We start from the raw sequence: 21,852 nt of genomic DNA on the forward strand, positions 1-21,852 counted from the left end.
CACTTAATATTTTATGTAACACCAATGCAAAATAAAGTTACATTAATGATTTAGAAAATATTGTTAAGGTTGTTCACAAAGTGAGGCTTCTTCACAAATCCCAACGTTTCATACTACATTCCTTTGTTTCAAATACATTCCTATTAAACACACTTAATATGCATCTCTTTGTGTGTATGTGTTCTTTAAAAATAAAAAGCCAAAAATAAAGTATTTAAAAAATGTATATGTATCTCTTAATGGAAATATTTAAAACTTAAGCAGTCACGCTCTAATACAAAGAGGCAGCGCACAGATTGCTCAGAGAGGGAGCACAAGAACAGGTTTGCTTGAGAGTGGAAACTTCCAACTCTTGTTTAGTTTGCACAGCTGATTAGAGTCCCAGGCCATGTCCCTATAAATATAGTGTGGACTTAAGGGAGGTGTCGATAAAGTGTGCAAAGGTATGAATTACTAGACCTAACGTCACGCACTGTGAGTACAGACACAAACAAACACACATGCATGCATGCATGCAGTTCTACTCACTCTTCAAAGACATTGTTGGCTCCGAGGTTCTCCATAAGCATTTCAAAGTGTTTCTCCTCTTCATCCTGCTCTCCTTTAACGAGGCTCTCCTCCCAGCAGGTCTGGTACAACACCTCTGCAGGGCGTTTACATGGGGCTTTATCACCCATGCCTTCCGCTACAGAAACCTCCTGGTCGGATAAAAACGCACCTAAAAAAAAAATCAAGAGCTTGTCTGCACAATGGAAAACAAACCTCAGACTACAGATAGATATGATAATTAGTGGTACTATTTTAAGTGGAAACAGAAAGGAAACCGTACTAAAGCCGTAGGAGAACTCCTCGAGGGTGAGGTAACCATTGCCGTCCGAATCCAGGGTATCAAATACGTTCTCCAACTCGTCCGCACTGAGAGGGAGCCCGCTGTTCAGCCTCTGTTTAACAAGACAACACAACACAGCTGCTATTGACGAGAACAAAAGGGCCCAAGGACATTAAATATAGCTGTAACTATAACAACTGCTACTTGAGACGACTAAGGACAGTCATTTGTGTGCAGTGGCAATCATGTGCAACAGAACCAAAAAAGAAATTCTCCCTCATTCTTATTTTAACCAGCAAATGTGTAACAGACGTGCATCATCATCAGCAACACAGTGATTCATGCTAAAACTGCCAAACACGTTAACACCTGGGATCTTTTTACAGTACAGCTGCACTATTCAATGACTGACCGCTGGCTGGGGTAGCTACACTGGAACAGATGTTGGCTCGAGCGAGAGTGTCAATAGGCCTTTAACTATTTTTAGTAGACTTATTAGATAGTATTTGGAGAGGTTAGGAGTGACAGCTGCTCCTTATCCAAAGGGACATGACATGGGTGAGAACGTTCCAAAACAACACTGAGAAGGAAAGCCAACACAGCCACACCTCTGTAAGCAGCACGGTTTTTATACCGTGTTTACACTGCTGCAAGTGTTGACCCAGGCCCACCCATACAATCCAGGGCAGGGACAGTGCATCTGTGTAAGACGATCAGCTGTTCCCATGAAATGTGTTATCTGGGCAGAACATATCCCTTTTGTTGGTAAACAGTATGGATTGTAGAGGTAGCGTGTTAAACGTCCTCTCAAGCTGTGAAAATACTGTGTAATCAGCATCACCATCACTTTATCTTGTAACATTATCTACAGTTAACGGATGAATGAACTACTGTATCAAGCGCTGCTTGAAGTAAAAACTGTAATCTTCAGTAAATATGTTCATATAAATGGAAGTGAGAGGGACTGGACTTTTGTCCTGCCTGCTCTTCATCTAATTTCCAATTCATTAACATAAACACCAGATCAAAGCGTCCTCCTTTTTGTATTTATGCGAGAGCCTACAAGTGTTCCATCAAAAAATTACACACGGCCGGGGATGAATATCCAGAGGGACAAGTGAATCTGCACAATAATGTGAATGGAGGAGTTACATGACAAAGCTTCCGGCACGGCTCTCAGTGTCTCAATGTCTTTCATGCTGTGTTGATGAGTGCACAGACCGCCCCTGCATTTTAAACCATTACTGGATGAACACGGCATTGTGCAAATTAGGAAAATGTGAATGCAATGCCTCGTACAATGTGACACTTTTTTCACAATTTAGATCATGTCTTGTTGTCGCTTTCTGTGTGGACCCCAGGAAGACTAGCGACCACTTTTAAGCTAATGGGGATCCAAATAAAGAATAAAGAATAAAGATTGCCCCACAAGTAATTCAACTTAACAACAATGTTTTTCTATTATTTTCATTGCAGACTGCATCTAAATCTAATCTGTGTTAACAGTAGTAATTAAAAAATTAAAATGTTGTCATTCAACGGCTGTTACAAAGGCTTGTAAGAGCAAAATTTGATCAATAACCGGTAATGCAACAACGACCCGAAATGTAATAAAAAATATGGAACAAAACCCAAAATGTAATAGCAAGTTGATAATGTAACAAAATGCTGAGCTGGGTTACATTATGTGCAAAAACCTATTGTACTGTTTTGGGCTCAGCATTTTGTTACACTATTGACCAGTAATGAAAAAAATGTAGATTACATTTCGGGTCACTGTGACATTTCTGGCTCTTTCCAGGCTTTTTTTTCCACTACTTTAAAATCTCCTTCATGGCGCTCGACCGCTCTTATCAGCCACCTCACCTGCATGTCCCGTCGGGTGATGAAGCCCTTGTTCTCCACGTCACACATCTGGAAGAACTCGTGGGTTTTTTTCTCCAGCATAGCGTCCGGTCCCGCGTCCCCGTTCTCCCGTTTACCCGCTCTGTCGCCGCTTTCCTTACTTTGCCGTGCAGTCCGGCCCACCTTGTCGGTCGTGGTATTTGTATTTGTATTGGTATTATTGTTGTGGGGAGCAGTAAAAGCTGCCATTGTGTTTTGTAAGTCTATAGGAGAGTGTTCCCCCTAAGTCCTTCTTCACATGAGCCAGGTAGACACAGCAGAGGTGTGGAGGAAGGAGACCAGTTTCTGGCTGCTCGACATCAGAGGCTCTCACCAATGTCACAGATTGTCATCTCTTAGCAACCACCTCTTTAATAAGTCGATGAAGCCTAGGAGAGAGACAGGAGAGGAGAGTCCTTTATGTTTGGATAAGCACAGCCCCCTCGCTCAATGTAATAAGTTAAAAGTATTATTCCAAATACTGCATTCAAAAGAAATGGTATGAATGTAAAAAGTCTATGTAAGCGAGCTCAATTTGAACCCAATTACTGAAGAAATAGTTAAAAGATTAAAGTGACAGGAACACTTATGGTATCCTTTTAACCACGGTGCTCATGGAAGATAATTAAGTTAACGGATATGAGCAAAAATTATGACCCAAAAAAGTAATACAAAATCCAAGAAATCCAAATCCAATATATTTTATATTGTGTAACTAACCTTGTATCTGGATTTTTTTTTCAGACTTTTTTCCCCTCTCGGTTTACATACAGAAATAGACCTGATTCAAGCATTTATCAGCATTGTCTCGTTGGTACATTTGTGCAAAAGAGGAACACCTTAATTAAATGTTTAATTAGTTATAATATACAGGTTATCATATCACAGTAAAAAGAAGAAAAAGAAAACAGCTAGTGAATGCATCGTTGTCATTATTTATAACGTTTGTTCTTGCTTTTCCACAATTCTCTTACACACACTATTCATCAGTCTGATTTAAATGGCAAACAGTATGCTGACCGTCACAAGGTCTGATGGCCCTTTGCTGAGACTAATGTCATCTGACAAGTAAAGCCAGAAATGAAAGGAAGTTGTGGTATAACGAGGGAGGGTCTCTTGAAATATTGACTGATGTAACTACAGTTTAGTGGTGGGTTTCATGAAGAGCACAGTTCGACAGGCATTGGTTTGGAAGACTGCCTTTCAGAGGCTGACTTGCACTGTGAGCTGGCCTGGTCGATTCATGAACAAGAGCATCAGACAGTGTGTGTGTGTGTGTGTGTGTGTGTGTGTGTGTGTGTGTGCTCTGGTAATTATCACATTGTGGGGACATCGGTCTGTTTACACAGTCACCGTGTGGGGACCGCTGACAGTCTGGGGACCAAAATGGTGGTCCCCAGAACGTTTTTCTTTTTAAAAGCCTCAAGGAGTTGTTCTGAACATGTCTATGTGATTTTTGGCTTTGGCCCAAAAAGCACATTTTTCTATAATTTTCTGTGTGAGTGTGAGACAAGCTGCTTCCCCTAGAGGATCTCGCTGGCAATTGCACCCTCTGCTTCACACTCACACACCTTCCAAATATGGTTAGGACCGCCCTCTTCCTGGTCCCCATTAGTAAGGTTTTGAGTAGCAAATGAAATTTTCAGTGTTTCATTGGAAATGTTGTTTTTGCAGCTGCAAAAGCATAACAGGAGCAAGAAGAGGAAGGGAGGTAGGCTTGCACTATATGTGAGTGAGATACTATTATTATTATTCTCTTTCTTATTAATAATAATAATAATAATTTAAAAACAACAACAATAATAATAATAATCACATTTAAATGATCTACCAAGAGAGTTTACGTCCACCATTGTGATTGCTGTTTACATCCCCTGTCAGCTGATGCATCAATAAAATTACTCAAAAGCATTTAAAGTTAATTTACAGTCATTCTACATAACAGAGTTTGCACAGCAAGAAATACTGTGGAGGTTAAGTTGTAGAAAAAAATATTTAATAATGTTTGATAAAAGAGGTTCTGTCGCTAATATATAATTTCGCAATAAAATACGATTGGGTATGTGCAACTATGACTTCCGGTGAAAGGCTTTTACTTTGAAATCACACAGGAAGCTGACTGTATGTTTGACCGCAGCTTAACAGTAAATAGCTCAGTTCATGCGCAAGTTCACAGCTCAGAAGCAAGATTGGAGAGGATTGTGTGCGGTAAGTGTCACAGTATTTCTCATAAAATGCAACGTATTCAATTAATTCTAGAGTTTTGTGCCATGTGACACGGTTTAGTGATGAAAAATGTTGTGTTTGAGATACTAATCACAGCCGCTCTATGTTAATTGGATAGCAGCTTAGCTAACTGCCATGTGTCCAGGTGCTAGCAATTGGTTATAATAACCAATGGTAACCATGACAACGATCATGTGAGCTAACACTAAGAAGTAACTAATATCAAGCTAGCAAATTGAAGTGAAATTGTTTTTTTCTTCACACAACAGATTTATTATATTAAAGAGCAAATTGCAGGTTAATTTATTTTGTAGTTTTTTCTATATTTATACGAAACATTTCCTGAAAATGACACTTCAAAACATTTTTGGGGATTGTCTATGTTTTTACAGAGATATAGGCATAATTAGGTGCAAAAAGTGGCTTTTTTGACTAGTACTATTTAAATGCCATTATTTACATTAAAAAAAGTTAAAAAAATATGGGAAGTACCAAAATGGAGTAAAAAGAGGTGTGTCTTGACTAGGCAGTTTAGTATTATGTTTCTGGACTCATCTCATGTCTTTAGGTCACATGACCTAGAAGCTATTGAGCTGAAATGCTAATATTTACATTAAAAAATGATTTTTGCTCAATAGCTTCCAGGTCATGTGACCTAATGATTTGAAATTAATACAATAATATTAGAATAACATTTGACTAGAAGTGAAGCAGAGACTCTTATTTGTAGATATTTGTTTGCAGTTTGAAATGCCATCAAGGCTCAGTCCGACAGCTGATGCCATCCATCATGTTCTCTCAAAGATGGATAAAACCTCAAAACTGGAGGTGAAATACATAAATTCAGTGAAAGGTAAGACATTCTGAGATGTGGTATTTTGCGTTTTAATCTCCAAGTAATTGAGAATTTGTGTATTTCCTGTTGCACTTAAAATATCTTGTTTTTAAAGGACGAGGAGTATTTGCTACAAAGACATTCTGCAGTGGAGACTTTGTATTGGAATATAGGGGTGATATGATAAGTGATGTTGAAGCCCAAAGAAGGCGAAGGATTTTCCACCCATCATGCACTGCCTTTTTTTTTGCTTTCAAGTGGAGAGGGAAATTATGGTGGTAAGTAAAAATTAACTATAGTCTGTATACAAATCTATACTGAGCTCTTTACAAACTCAAAGAGAATGGATAATGAATCACATTGTACCATAAGTTAATGTATGTCAATTGCATTTCTATGTAGAATAACTGTACATATGAATACCAAATCGGTACTCACTTTCCCTTCTTTCTGTCCATTAAAGCATTGATGCCTCTAGAGAAGACGATTCATTGGGGCGACTAGTTAACGATCAGCACAAAGGCCCAAACTGCAGGATGAAAAAGATTGATGTAGATGGGAAGACACACTTGTGTCTTTTCGCCATCAAAAACATAAATGAGGGGGAAGAAATTACCTATGACTACGGAGGGGATGACTGCCCATGGAGAATTCAAGTATGTGGAACTTCTGCAAACTTTTTAAATGTCCCAGAATAGCTTTGTGAATGACAGTGACTAATTTGAAACATATCAAAACTAATGGAGAATGATTTACTTGGTCAAAACTCTGTCCTTAGTGAATCCCTTAGAATAATATCACATTGTGCTGTAAGCTCACTAATGATAATGTGATGTTCAGGACATCATTGTATCTATGTAGAGATTTTACATTTGATAAAATATCCCTCTATTCTGGAGCATCTACGGGGTCCCCACAACACACTTTCCCCTCAGTGTGAGCTTGTAGATTGTGTGAAGTCTTGATTTGTTCTCATCTAAGCAAGCGGTCCCCACAAGTGGTGACTAGAGTGTGTGTTTGACGTGTCCCCACAAAGCTTGTTCCTTCAGTTAGTGTGAACGCAGTGGGTAGTTAATGATAATGCAGGAAGAATCACTGCAGATGATATTTCATCTCTAATATTTGGTTTCCCTTACCATGTATCCAAATTCATAACAGTATCTTTAGTGAATCCCTTAGAGTAACTACACAGTATGCAGTGCTAATGTAATAATGATCAATGGTTGTTCTTTAATTTACAATATTTCTATGTGAAATACTTGCAGACAAGCACACATGCTGAACATGACCATTGTGTGGATGGTACCCATGCTGAGGTCCCTTCAGGGTCACAGGTGGATGATGACATAACGTCTAATGAACAGGTACATCACACTTAAGATGAATTCATAGTTATCCTGAACTCTTGTTGTTTCTGGCTTCATTTAAGTTGGTGCTTAGACATGGATATGTGCATAATCATGTAATCTCCTATGAATCTGAACTGCCAAACACTTGAATATAAGATATACAGATGGCTAATGATAATGTGATGTTCAGGAAATCATTTTATCTTTTTAGAGGTTTTACATTTGATAAAATATCCCTCTATTCTGGAGCATCTACGGGGTCCCCACAACACACTTTCCCCTCAGTGTGAGCTTGTAGATTGTGTGAAGTCTTGATTTGTTCTCATCTAAGCAAGCGGTCCCCACAAGTGGTGACTAGAGTGTGTGTTTGACGTGTCCCCACAAAGCTTGTTCCTTCAGTTAGTGTGAAAGCAGTGGGTAGTTAATGATAATGCAGGAAGAATCACTGCAGATGATATTTTCTCTCTAATATTTGGTTTCTCTAACCATGTATCCAAATTCATAACAGTATCTTTAGTGAATCCCTTAGAGTAACTACACAGTATGCAGTGCTAATGTAATAATGATCAATTGTTGTTCTTTAATTGACAATATTTCTATGTGAAATACTTGCAGACAAGCACACATGCTGAACATGACCCTTGTGTGGATGGTACCCATGCTGAGGTCTCTTCAGGGCCACAGGTGGATGATGACATCACGTCTAATGAACAGGTACAACACACTTAAGATGAATTCATAGTTATCCTGAACTCTTGTTGTTTCTGGCTTCATTTAAGTTGGTGGATAGACATGGATATGTGCATAATCATGTAATCTCCTATGAATCTGAACTGCCAAACACTTGAATATAAGAAAAACAGATGGATAATGATAATGTGATGTTCAGGACATCATTGTATCTATGTAGAGATTTTACATTTGATAAAATATCCCTCTATTCTGGAGCATCTACGGGGTCCCCACAACACACTTTCCCCTCAGTGTGAGCTTGTAGATTGTGTGAAGTCTTGATTTGTTCTCATCTAAGCAAGCGGTCCCCACAAGTGGTGACTAGAGTGTGTGTTTGACGTGTCCCCACAAAGCTTGTTCCTTCAGTTAGTGTGAACGCAGTGGGTAGTTAATGATAATGCAGGAAGAATCACTGCAGATGATATTTCATCTCTAATATTTGGTTTCCCTTACCATGTATCCAAATTCATAACAGTATCTTTAGTGAATCCCTTAGAGTAACTACACAGTATGCAGTGCTAATGTAATAATGATCAATGGTTGTTCTTTAATTTACAATATTTCTATGTGAAATACTTGCAGACAAGCACACATGCTGAACATGACCATTGTGTGGATGGTACCCATGCTGAGGTCCCTTCAGGGCCACAGGTGGATGATGACATAACGTCTAATGAACAGGTACATCACACTTAAGATGAATTCATAGTTATCCTGAACTCTTGTTGTTTCTGGCTTCATTTAAGTTGGTGCTTAGACATGGATATGTGCATAATCATGTAATCTCCTATGAATCTGAACTGCCAAACACTTGAATATAAGATATACAGATGGCTAATGATAATGTGATGTTCAGGAAATCATTTTATCTTTTTAGAGGTTTTACATTTGATAAAATATCCCTCTATTCTGGAGCATCTACGGGGTCCCCACAACACACTTTCCCCTCAGTGTGAGCTTGTAGATTGTGTGAAGTCTTGATTTGTTCTCATCTAAGCAAGCGGTCCCCACAAGTGGTGACTAGAGTGTGTGTTTGACGTGTCCCCACAAAGCTTGTTCCTTCAGTTAGTGTGAAAGCAGTGGGTAGTTAATGATAATGCAGGAAGAATCACTGCAGATGATATTTTCTCTCTAATATTTGGTTTCTCTAACCATGTATCCAAATTCATAACAGTATCTTTAGTGAATCCCTTAGAGTAACTACACAGTATGCAGTGCTAATGTAATAATGATCAATTGTTGTTCTTTAATTGACAATATTTCTATGTGAAATACTTGCAGACAAGCACACATGCTGAACATGACCCTTGTGTGGATGGTACCCATGCTGAGGTCTCTTCAGGGCCACAGGTGGATGATGACATCACGTCTAATGAACAGGTACAACACACTTAAGATGAATTCATAGTTATCCTGAACTCTTGTTGTTTCTGGCTTCATTTAAGTTGGTGGATAGACATGGATATGTGCATAATCATGTAATCTCCTATGAATCTGAACTGCCAAACACTTGAATATAAGAAAAACAGATGGATAATGATAATGTGATGTTCAGGACATCATTGTATCTATGTAGAGATTTTACATTTGATAAAATATCCCTCTATTCTGGAGCATCTACGGGGTCCCCACAACACACTTTCCCCTCAGTGTGAGCTTGTAGATTGTGTGAAGTCTTGATTTGTTCTCATCTAAGCAAGCGGTCCCCACAAGTGGTGACTAGAGTGTGTGTTTGACGTGTCCCCACAAAGCTTGTTCCTTCAGTTAGTGTGAACGCAGTGGGTAGTTAATGATAATGCAGGAAGAATCACTGCAGATGATATTTCATCTCTAATATTTGGTTTCCCTTACCATGTATCCAAATTCATAACAGTATCTTTAGTGAATCCCTTAGAGTAACTACACAGTATGCAGTGCTAATGTAATAATGATCAATGGTTGTTCTTTAATTTACAATATTTCTATGTGAAATACTTGCAGACAAGCACACATGCTGAACATGACCATTGTGTGGATGGTACCCATGCTGAGGTCCCTTCAGGGCCACAGGTGGATGATGACATCACGTCTAATGAACAGGTACATCACACTTAAGATGAATTCATAGTTATCCTGAACTCTTGTTGTTTCTGGCTTCATTTAAGTTGGTGCTTAGACATGGATATGTGCATAATCATGTAATCTCCTATGAATCTGAACTGCCAAACACTTGAATATAAGATATACAGATGGCTAATGATAATGTGATGTTCAGGAAATCATTTTATCTTTTTAGAGGTTTTACATTTGATAAAATATCCCTCTATTCTGGAGCATCTACGGGGTCCCCACAACACACTTTCCCCTCAGTGTGAGCTTGTAGATTGTGTGAAGTCTTGATTTGTTCTCATCTAAGCAAGCGGTCCCCACAAGTGGTGACTAGAGTGTGTGTTTGACGTGTCCCCACAAAGCTTGTTCCTTCAGTTAGTGTGAACGCAGTGGGTAGTTAATGATAATGCAGGAAGAATCACTGCAGATGATATTTCATCTCTAATATTTGGTTTCCCTTACCATGTATCCAAATTCATAACAGTATCTTTAGTGAATCCCTTACAGTAACTACACAGTATGCAGTGCTAATGTAATAATGATCAATGGTTGTTCTTTAATTTACAATATTTCTATGTGAAATACTTGCAGACAAGCACACATGCTGAACATGACCATTGTGTGGATGGTACCCATGCTGAGGTACCTTCAGGGCCACAGGTGGATGATGACATAACGTCTAATGAACAGGTACATCACACTTAAGATGAATTCATAGTTATCCTGAACTCTTGTTGTTTCTGGCTTCATTTAAGTTGGTGCTTAGACATGGATATGTGCATAATCATGTAATCTCCTATGAATCTGAACTGCCAAACACTTGAATATAAGATATACAGATGGCTAATGATAATGTGATGTTCAGGAAATCATTTTATCTTTTTAGAGGTTTTACATTTGATAAAATATCCCTCTATTCTGGAGCATCTACGGGGTCCCCACAACACACTTTCCCCTCAGTGTGAGCTTGTAGATTGTGTGAAGTCTTGATTTGTTCTCATCTAAGCAAGCGGTCCCCACAAGTGGTGACTAGAGTGTGTGTTTGACGTGTCCCCACAAAGCTTGTTCCTTCAGTTAGTGTGAAAGCAGTGGGTAGTTAATGATAATGCAGGAAGAATCACTGCAGATGATATTTTCTCTCTAATATTTGGTTTCTCTAACCATGTATCCAAATTCATAACAGTATCTTTAGTGAATCCCTTAGAGTAACTACACAGTATGCAGTGCTAATGTAATAATGATCAATTGTTGTTCTTTAATTGACAATATTTCTATGTGAAATACTTGCAGACAAGCACACATGCTGAACATGACCCTTGTGTGGATGGTACCCATGCTGAGGTCTCTTCAGGGCCACAGGTGGATGATGACATCACGTCTAATGAACAGGTACAACACACTTAAGATGAATTCATAGTTATCCTGAACTCTTGTTGTTTCTGGCTTCATTTAAGTTGGTGGATAGACATGGATATGTGCATAATCATGTAATCTCCTATGAATCTGAACGGCCAAACACTTGAATATAAGAAAAACAGATGGATAATGATAATGTGATGTTCAGGACATCATTGTATCTATGTAGAGATTTTACATTTGATAAAATATCCCTCTATTCTGGAGCATCTACGGGGTCCCCACAACACACTTTCCCCTCAGTGTGAGCTTGTAGATTGTGTGAAGTCTTGATTTGTTCTCATCTAAGCAAGCGGTCCCCACAAGTGGTGACTAGAGTGTGTGTTTGACGTGTCCCCACAAAGCTTGTTCCTTCAGTTAGTGTGAACGCAGTGGGTAGTTAATGATAATGCAGGAAGAATCACTGCAGATGATATTTCATCTCTAATATTTGGTTTCCCTTACCATGTATCCAAATTCATAACAGTATCTTTAGTGAATCCCTTAGAGTAACTACACAGTATGCAGTGCTAATGTAATAATGATCAATGGTTGTTCTTTAATTTACAATATTTCTATGTGAAATACTTGCAGACAAGCACACATGCTGAACATGACCATTGTGTGGATGGTACCCATGCTGAGGTCCCTTCAGGGCCACAGGTGGATGATGACATCACGTCTAATGAACAGGTACATCACACTTAAGATGAATTCATAGTTATCCTGAACTCTTGTTGTTTCTGGCTTCATTTAAGTTGGTGCTTAGACATGGATATGTGCATAATCATGTAATCTCCTATGAATCTGAACTGCCAAACACTTGAATATAAGATATACAGATGGCTAATGATAATGTGATGTTCAGGAAATCATTTTATCTTTTTAGAGGTTTTACATTTGATAAAATATCCCTCTATTCTGGAGCATCTACGGGGTCCCCACAACACACTTTCCCCTCAGTGTGAGCTTGTAGATTGTGTGAAGTCTTGATTTGTTCTCATCTAAGCAAGCGGTCCCCACAAGTGGTGACTAGAGTGTGTGTTTGACGTGTCCCCACAAAGCTTGTTCCTTCAGTTAGTGTGAACGCAGTGGGTAGTTAATGATAATGCAGGAAGAATCACTGCAGATGATATTTCATCTCTAATATTTGGTTTCCCTTACCATGTATCCAAATTCATAACAGTATCTTTAGTGAATCCCTTAGAGTAACTACACAGTATGCAGTGCTAATGTAATAATGATCAATGGTTGTTCTTTAATTTACAATATTTCTATGTGAAATACTTGCAGACAAGCACACATGCTGAACATGACCATTGTGTGGATGGTACCCATGCTGAGGTCCCTTCAGGGCCACAGGTGGATGATGACATAACGTCTAATGAACAGGTACATCACACTTAAGATGAATTCATAGTTATCCTGAACTCTTGTTGTTTCTGGCTTCATTTAAGTTGGTGCTTAGACATGGATATGTGCATAATCATGTAATCTCCTATGAATCTGAACTGCCAAACACTTGAATATAAGATATACAGATGGCTAATGATAATGTGATGTTCAGGAAATCATTTTATCTTTTTAGAGGTTTTACATTTGATAAAATATCCCTCTATTCTGGAGCATCTACGGGGTCCCCACAACACACTTTCCCCTCAGTGTGAGCTTGTAGATTGTGTGAAGTCTTGATTTGTTCTCATCTAAGCAAGCGGTCCCCACAAGTGGTGACTAGAGTGTGTGTTTGACGTGTCCCCACAAAGCTTGTTCCTTCAGTTAGTGTGAAAGCAGTGGGTAGTTAATGATAATGCAGGAAGAATCACTGCAGATGATATTTTCTCTCTAATATTTGGTTTCTCTAACCATGTATCCAAATTCATAACAGTATCTTTAGTGAATCCCTTAGAGTAACTACACAGTATGCAGTGCTAATGTAATAATGATCAATTGTTGTTCTTTAATTGACAATATTTCTATGTGAAATACTTGCAGACAAGCACACATGCTGAACATGACCCTTGTGTGGATGGTACCCATGCTGAGGTCTCTTCAGGGCCACAGGTGGATGATGACATCACGTCTAATGAACAGGTACAACACACTTAAGATGAATTCATAGTTATCCTGAACTCTTGTTGTTTCTGGCTTCATTTAAGTTGGTGGATAGACATGGATATGTGCATAATCATGTAATCTCCTATGAATCTGAACTGCCAAACACTTGAATATAAGAAAAACAGATGGATAATGATAATGTGATGTTCAGGACATCATTGTATCTATGTAGAGATTTTACATTTGATAAAATATCCCTCTATTCTGGAGCATCTACGGGGTCCCCACAACACACTTTCCCCTCAGTGTGAGCTTGTAGATTGTGTGAAGTCTTGATTTGTTCTCATCTAAGCAAGCGGTCCCCACAAGTGGTGACTAGAGTGTGTGTTTGACGTGTCCCCACAAAGCTTGTTCCTTCAGTTAGTGTGAACGCAGTGGGTAGTTAATGATAATGCAGGAAGAATCACTGCAGATGATATTTCATCTCTAATATTTGGTTTCCCTTACCATGTATCCAAATTCATAACAGTATCTTTAGTGAATCCCTTAGAGTAACTACACAGTATGCAGTGCTAATGTAATAATGATCAATGGTTGTTCTTTAATTTACAATATTTCTATGTGAAATACTTGCAGACAAGCACACATGCTGAACATGACCATTGTGTGGATGGTACCCATGCTGAGGTCCCTTCAGGGCCACAGGTGGATGATGACATCACGTCTAATGAACAGGTACATCACACTTAAGATGAATTCATAGTTATCCTGGGGCCGTATTCACAAAACATTTTAAGGCTAAGAGTGGGTCCTAACGTGCTGATTTAGGAGTAACTCTCAAAAATAAGGGGCGTTTCACTCCTAATTTTAGGACTCATAACTTTTTAAGATAAGTTTAATTCACAAAGCATTTTAGCGCTAAAACTAGCTCCTAAATCTATGAAAAGCTAAGAGTCCTCGAGAGGACTCCTAAGTCACTAAGAGTAATTCACAGACAACCATTTGATGGCATTTTGGAGAGATTTAATGATAGTGAGCTTAACAAAAGGTACCTTTAATAACTGTGAGGGTTTAATGATCTTAGTGAAGTTATATTTAGAAAGTATAGACACATTTATATGTATTATATTCATATAATTAATTTATTAAGTTCCTTTTCCTGCAGTTGCTTTGGGTTTACGATGCGCTGAAAGTTACTGTTGGTGTCACGTTTGGGTTTAATTTCGTAGCCTACTAGAGTAGGCCTATAGCCTATGTGGCGCTTCGCAGCATCTCCTCCGTTCCACAGGTCCGCTGTCTGTATAGGTGCGCGTCTCGCCTTTTTCCTTCCGCATGCACTTTACGATTTCTCCGGCTGTTGTTTCCAAATTGTGAATTTCCTGGTTTGTCGCTGTCTGACTATTGCTGCATAGTCGCCGTTGAGAGAAATACAGTGAGAGTGCATGGCGTGCAGCTGTTCAATGAGGATATTTGTCCCGATTCAAATCATTGTAAAATGTAAAATGAATAGACCTATGTGGCGCTATTGTAGCCTATAGGTTAATAGTGAACGAATGTGTGGGAAACCCTGCAGTATCTTGGTTTCATGTTAAATCAGTGTCACTTGTCATTAATTGTATTAAAAACTCTTAACTTTAATACAGCGACACGATATGGATATCTCCCACAGTGTTTCTATCATAAATTCACTCTTGGCTCTCATCCCCTTTCAGCCAATCACTGTGGGCATAGAAGGTATGAACATGACGTCATCCATAGCAACAGGGTCAACCCGGCCCCCTTATTTTATCTTAGTAGTCCCTCCCATTCCTTAGTAAAAGTTGGTCTTATCAGCTTTGTGAATAGGTTTTAAGAAATTACTCCTTACTAAGAACTTTTAGTGCTCCTTAGGAGTACTCTTAGCGCTAAGATAAAATGTTTTGTGAATACGGCCCCTGAACTCTTGTTGTTTCTGGCTTCATTTAAGTTGGTGCTTAGACATGGATATGTGCATAATCATGTAATCTCCTATGAATCTGAACTGCCAAACACTTGAATATAAGATATACAGATGGCTAATGATAATGTGATGTTCAGGAAATCATTTTATCTTTTTAGAGGTTTTACATTTGATAAAATATCCCTCTATTCTGGAGCATCTACGGGGTCCCCACAACACACTTTCCCCTCAGTGTGAGCTTGTAGATTGTGTGAAGTCTTGATTTGTTCTCATCTAAGCAAGCGGTCCCCACAAGTGGTGACTAGAGTGTGTGTTTGACGTGTCCCCACAAAGCTTGTTCCTTCAGTTAGTGTGAAAGCAGTGGGTAGTTAATGATAATGCAGGAAGAATCACTGCAGATGATATTTTCTCTCTAATATTTGGTTTCTCTAACCATGTATCCAAATTCATAACAGTATCTTTAGTGAATCCCTTAGAGTAACTACACAGTATGCAGTGCTAATGTAATAATGATCAATTGTTGTTCTTTAATTGACAATATTTCTATGTGAAATACTTGCAGACAAGCACACATGCTGAACATGACCCTTGTGTGGATGGTACCCATGCTGAGGTCTCTTCAGGGCCACAGGTGGATGATGACATCACGTCTAATGAACAGGTACAACACACTTAAGATGAATTCATAGTTATCCTGAACTCTTGTTGTTTCTGGCTTCATTTAAGTTGGTGGATAGACATGGATATGTGCATAATCATGTAATCTCCTATGAATCTGAACTGCCAAACACTTGAATATAAGAAAAACAGATGGATAATGATAATGTGATGTTCAGGACATCATTGTATCTATGTAGAGATTTTACATTTGATAAAATATCCCTCTATTCTGGAGCATCTACGGGGTCCCCACAACACACTTTCCCCTCAGTGTGAGCTTGTAGATTGTGTGAAGTCTTGATTTGTTCTCATCTAAGCAAGCGGTCCCCACAAGTGGTGACTAGAGTGTGTGTTTGACGTGTCCCCACAAAGCTTGTTCCTTCAGTTAGTGTGAACGCAGTGGGTAGTTAATGATAATGCAGGAAGAATCACTGCAGATGATATTTCATCTCTAATATTTGGTTTCCCTTACCATGTATCCAAATTCATAACAGTATCTTTAGTGAATCCCTTACAGTAACTACACAGTATGCAGTGCTAATGTAATAATGATCAATGGTTGTTCTTTAATTTACAATATTTCTATGTGAAATACTTGCAGACAAGCACACATGCTGAACATGACCATTGTGTGGATGGTACCCATGCTGAGGTCCCTTCAGGGCCACAGGTGGATGATGACATAACGTCTAATGAACAGGTACATCACACTTAAGATGAATTCATAGTTATCCTGAACTCTTGTTGTTTCTGGCTTCATTTAAGTTGGTGCTTAGACATGGATATGTGCATAATCATGTAATCTCCTATGAATCTGAACTGCCAAACACTTGAATATAAGATATACAGATGGCTAATGATAATGTGATGTTCAGGAAATCATTTTATCTTTTTAGAGGTTTTACATTTGATAAAATATCCCTCTATTCTGGAGCATCTACGGGGTCCCCACAACACACTTTCCCCTCAGTGTGAGCTTGTAGATTGTGTGAAGTCTTGATTTGTTCTCATCTAAGCAAGCGGTCCCCACAAGTGGTGACTAGAGTGTGTGTTTGACGTGTCCCCACAAAGCTTGTTCCTTCAGTTAGTGTGAAAGCAGTGGGTAGTTAATGATAATGCAGGAAGAATCACTGCAGATGATATTTTCTCTCTAATATTTGGTTTCTCTAACCATGTATCCAAATTCATAACAGTATCTTTAGTGAATCCCTTAGAGTAACTACACAGTATGCAGTGCTAATGTAATAATGATCAATTGTTGTTCTTTAATTGACAATATTTCTATGTGAAATACTTGCAGACAAGCACACATGCTGAACATGACCCTTGTGTGGATGGTACCCATGCTGAGGTCCCTTCAGGGCCACAGGTGGATGATGACATCACGTCTAATGAACAGGTACAACACACTTAAGATGAATTCATAGTTATCCTGAATTCTTGTTGTTTCTGGCTTCATTTAAGTTGGTGCTTAGACATGGATATGTGCATAATCATGTAATCTCCTATGAATCTGAACTGCCAAACACTTGAATATAAGAAAAACAGATGGATAATGATAATGTGATGTTCAGGACATAATTTTATCTATGTAGAGATTTTACATTTGATAAAATATCCCTGTATTCTGGAGCATCTACGGGGTCCCCACAACACACTTTCCCCTCAGTGTGAGCTTGTAGATTGTGTGAAGTCTTGATTTGTTCTCATCTAAGCAAGTGGTGTGTTTTCTCACTAACAGTAAAGCAGGAAGAATCACTGCTGTTGATATTGTATCTCTAACATTTGGTTTCCTTTTCCATGTATTTTATTTTAGAGTTCTGTCTTGAAAAATCTAATGTCCAAATTATAATAATTTCCCTAATTTGAGTTAAATTAAAACTTTAAATATTTATTAACAGTATTCACAAACTTATCAAATATGCTTTAATAATATGTTGTATTGCTGTTCTTTACAGATTGTGACAGATGTCGGAGATGAAGATAATAGTACCTATTGGGACGAAAGTATTTTGGTGCCAAAACTTAGACGAACAAAAAGTATTATAGTAAGTACGGTCTGGATCAGTAATAAGCTGATCAAAATGTCATATCATACAGCCCTTTATGTAATTATGTTAAAACTTCACATCCTATGCTATTAATGTCAAGTATACACTGTATCATCTAAGTTAATCAATTTGTTTTCAGATGAAAAACACACATTTTGAAGACTCTGAATTATATGATTCTACAGACAGTGGCGATGAGTCTTTGGCAGAAGAGACTCTTCCACTTACAGAGGAAAATGACATCCCACGACCACAAAAGAGACACAAACCATCATCAACAGAGGATGACAGAGTTGGAGCTGTGACACCAGTTGAAGGTTTATATATATATATATATATATATATATATATATATATATATATATATATATATATATATATATATATATATATATATATATTTATTTACTATTATTATTATTATTTTAACAGTACAATGGGTACCTGAAATTGATACAGACATCTCAAACATGTCAATCTCTACATTTAAAGATAAATAGAATTGCCTCTATCTTCTACTGCCCCCTCCCGAAGATAAGCATATGTAGTTCTTCAGCTCTACAATGACAAAAACTCCTCCCAAAAGAGGAATGGCAACAGAGTGTACAGCGAGAGACAATATTGCATGTATTGTAGTAACACAGCAGCCCAACTTACATAAACCTAAATATGGGCTTTGTCACAACAACTGTGAGCCTTAATGCATTACAAATTGGATGATGGATGGATAGGTAGTAAGAAGTATTGGATAGGAGCAGTGGTGCTGATATTAATATTAGTGCTGAGTTTTTGGTAACTGTTTAGTGAACTCATTTTGTTTCATGAAACAGCCTCACTCAGAGAGAGAGAATAAAAGAGAAATTGTAACTGTTAAGATACAAAGAACATTATCAGTCATTACTATGTATTTTGTTAATCTAAACATGTAATGCGATTGCAGAACTACTTCTCTTCAATAGCTGAATTGTTCACATTTTTAACCCTCATCAAGCATTTAATGGGTTAGGGTGAGTCCTGCAGCACAGAGACATCTGCTTTTCATGCTTATCCCACTATCTGTATACCGTATTAATATCATTTACTTTTTTCATGGAATCGTCATTAGAGGTGCAAAATAAAGTCCCATCAACGAGCAAGAGAAGCAAGCCACCATCAGGAGAGGATGGCGGGCTCAGAGCTGTGGCATCTGTCAAAGGTGATTATTCTTTCTTTTTTCTAATTCTAGCAGTGCAGCTTTATCGTCCAGCACCTGTGTACACACACACTATGATCAGACAACGTTTGATCATAGTTTGTGAATGCACCCGTGTTCAGTGCTTTGGTGCTACATAGGTATAAGATCCATTTGTGTTTTAATTTTTTTCTGCCCACTTACAGGTAAAGCTACTCAAAAAAGAACACAATGGCAGGAGGAAGAGGTAAAAGCCGTTGAAAGGAACATGAAGCAGTTTATCACATCTTGCATTGTACCAACAAAGAGTGACTGTGAGAAATGTTTAAGGGCTGAGCCAGCAGCTCTTAAGAACCGTGACTGGCAAACGTTGAAATATTATGTGTACAACCGCATTACAGCCTACAAAAAGAAAGTTCAGCGTAATTTGTAAGGTGATGACCAATGAAAAGGCTGGAGTTGTAATGTTTTTCAGTTTTGGCTTTAACTCTGGCTTTAACTCTGTTCATTAAACAGTTGAAGTCTTCAATCTGGTTCGGAGTTGGTCCTTATTGATATTCATTACTAAGAACTACATTACTCAGTAGGGAGAAGAAGCAATATCACATGAAGAGATGATGTGCTTCATACTACTGTATTAATATCATGTGTTGTTGCTGCTTTGCCGGTGGACAACACACCATCGTTCCAGGTGTCAGGTAGAAGGCTTTTGTGTAAGATTGAAGATCGATGGGTTGCTCCAATATTGCACCGCTTCCATTCTCTCTCTCTCTCTCTCTCTCTCTCCTTACAATTTTTAGTTAATCAAATGCAATAGTTTGGTTAAATAAAAATTATATAGTAAAAGAAGCATGATTTTGTTATTATTATTATTATTATTATTAGTATTATTATTAATAATAATAATAAATGTGATACTAATAATTCCAGCATGGTCCCCACAAAGAGAAGTATGACTGTGTGAAATATGCAAATGATATGCAAATTCAGTCCCCAATTAACATGGTCACTAGATTTTTCAGAGGTCCCCAATTAGGATGTTGAGAACAGGTTGAAAACATTTCAATGGAAATTTAAAGGTTTTAACGCATGTATGAGCTAACTACACACTAATGAGTGTGCTGAATTTTTTTCACACTTCTAGGACCTCTGGAAAGGGTAGTCCCCACAGGTGATGATTTGAAAATTGGTCCCCAGGAAACATGAAAACCAGTATGTGTGTGTGTGTGTGTGTGTGTGTGTGTGTGTGTGTGTGTGTGTGTGTGTGTGTGTGTGTGTGTGTGTGTGTGTGTGTGTGTTGTGCAGGACTGGTATGACAAATAGACAGGAAAAAATGTCTACATGCACGTAGGCAGGTGGAAGGACAGGGGAAATACAGGGTCATAGACGTAGACAATCTATATTTTTGTCTCATACGGCTCCCTGAAGCACATTGAATTTCAATGCATTTAATATTCAGCGTGATTTAATTCTCTCAAACTCTTTCAGTTAAAAATAATTACTTTTTTTGGAGGATCATTGAAACATTTGAAGACATTTCTACAAATTGGCATGCTCTTTATGAAAACAAGTTATATTTTCTGACTAAGTCATGGCACTTTGAAGTTAATTCTTAACATTTGGCAACATATTGCAAGCATGACAAACCTCATGAGGAAAGTCACCCACCCACAGTGAGCATCAGACAGAGCTGAATCATGAGAGAGGAAATGAGAAAGGGAACTTCAGTTTAGAGAGAGTAATGTTGTGTTTTTCTCCTTTGGCACTTGATAATAATAATAATAGTGTGTAATACTCACAGTGTCCTATCGGCAAGAAGCCACGGCAAGGTTTGTGGTTCCTTAAAACGTAAGCATGTTGGGGGGGGGGGGGGGGGGGGGCAGTAACAGAGGACCAAAATCAAATTCATCGCTAAAATGTCATGGCTATATAGTTTACTAAACTGAAATTGAAACTATTTGTCACTATCCTTTAAGATCCAGCTTCTAAACGCCTGGAGTGTACTGCTTTGAATACAGTTACCTTATCTGTTTGACATCGTAACAGCTGCTAGAGGTACGGCACATACTGCAGTAAAGGGCCAAGGCTAAGTAAAGTAAAGTTAAATAAGTTCAAGTTGAGACACATTTATTTAAAATCAAACCAAAAATCAAATATAAAGAATAGAACAGTCCATCTGTTTAAAGTTAAGACCCAGCTGACAGATGATTCAGACACTATATTCAACATGATACACAGTTTCCCTTGTCTGGTAACTGCACAGTCAGTGATCATCATACATTATATTTTGAGCAAACACCGACATTGTGGTCAGGACTACATAGAGACACATTAAGTGTGTGGTCTGTTGTTGTGACCGCAACAAGTTTCTGTAAAAGGAGCTTCTTTTATTTTCCTTTTGCACAAACATCAAAAAGGTTACTTAGAGCCTGAGTCATTGCCAACAATTGTATTATTCCACAATCAACAATTGACAACTTTCTAATACATTATGTAGCCCGACACAGATCTATAAGAGGCACAGATAGCTTCCCCCCTACATAGTTACACACAAAGAGCTTTACTAAACAGTGTCCCAGCAGGATGAGTTAGGCTATATTGTAAGATTTAATACCCAGAAAAAAAGTGTAACGATGTG

The 21,852-nt window shown here is 38.3% G+C and overlaps 1 protein-coding gene across 1 annotated transcript in view; it reads right to left on the minus strand.

Annotated features, from left to right (window-relative positions):
- The window catches only part of cracr2aa (calcium release activated channel regulator 2Aa), a 32,296-nt gene that overhangs the window by 9,486 nt on the left and 958 nt on the right, over positions 1 to 21,852 (minus strand). Inside the window, exons 2-4 of the mRNA XM_080027521.1 lie at positions 2,696 to 3,102; positions 830 to 941; positions 529 to 718 (exon numbers count right to left, since the gene is read on the minus strand). Of these exons, the coding sequence (XP_079883647.1) occupies positions 529 to 718; positions 830 to 941; positions 2,696 to 2,923 (530 nt within the window). The 5' untranslated portion in view covers positions 2,924 to 3,102. The remainder of the gene's footprint in view (positions 1 to 528; positions 719 to 829; positions 942 to 2,695; positions 3,103 to 21,852) is intronic.

This window comes from Ammodytes marinus (assembly GCF_949987685.1).
Source record: "Ammodytes marinus genome assembly, chromosome: 5".
NCBI lineage: Eukaryota > Metazoa > Chordata > Actinopteri > Uranoscopiformes > Ammodytidae > Ammodytes > Ammodytes marinus.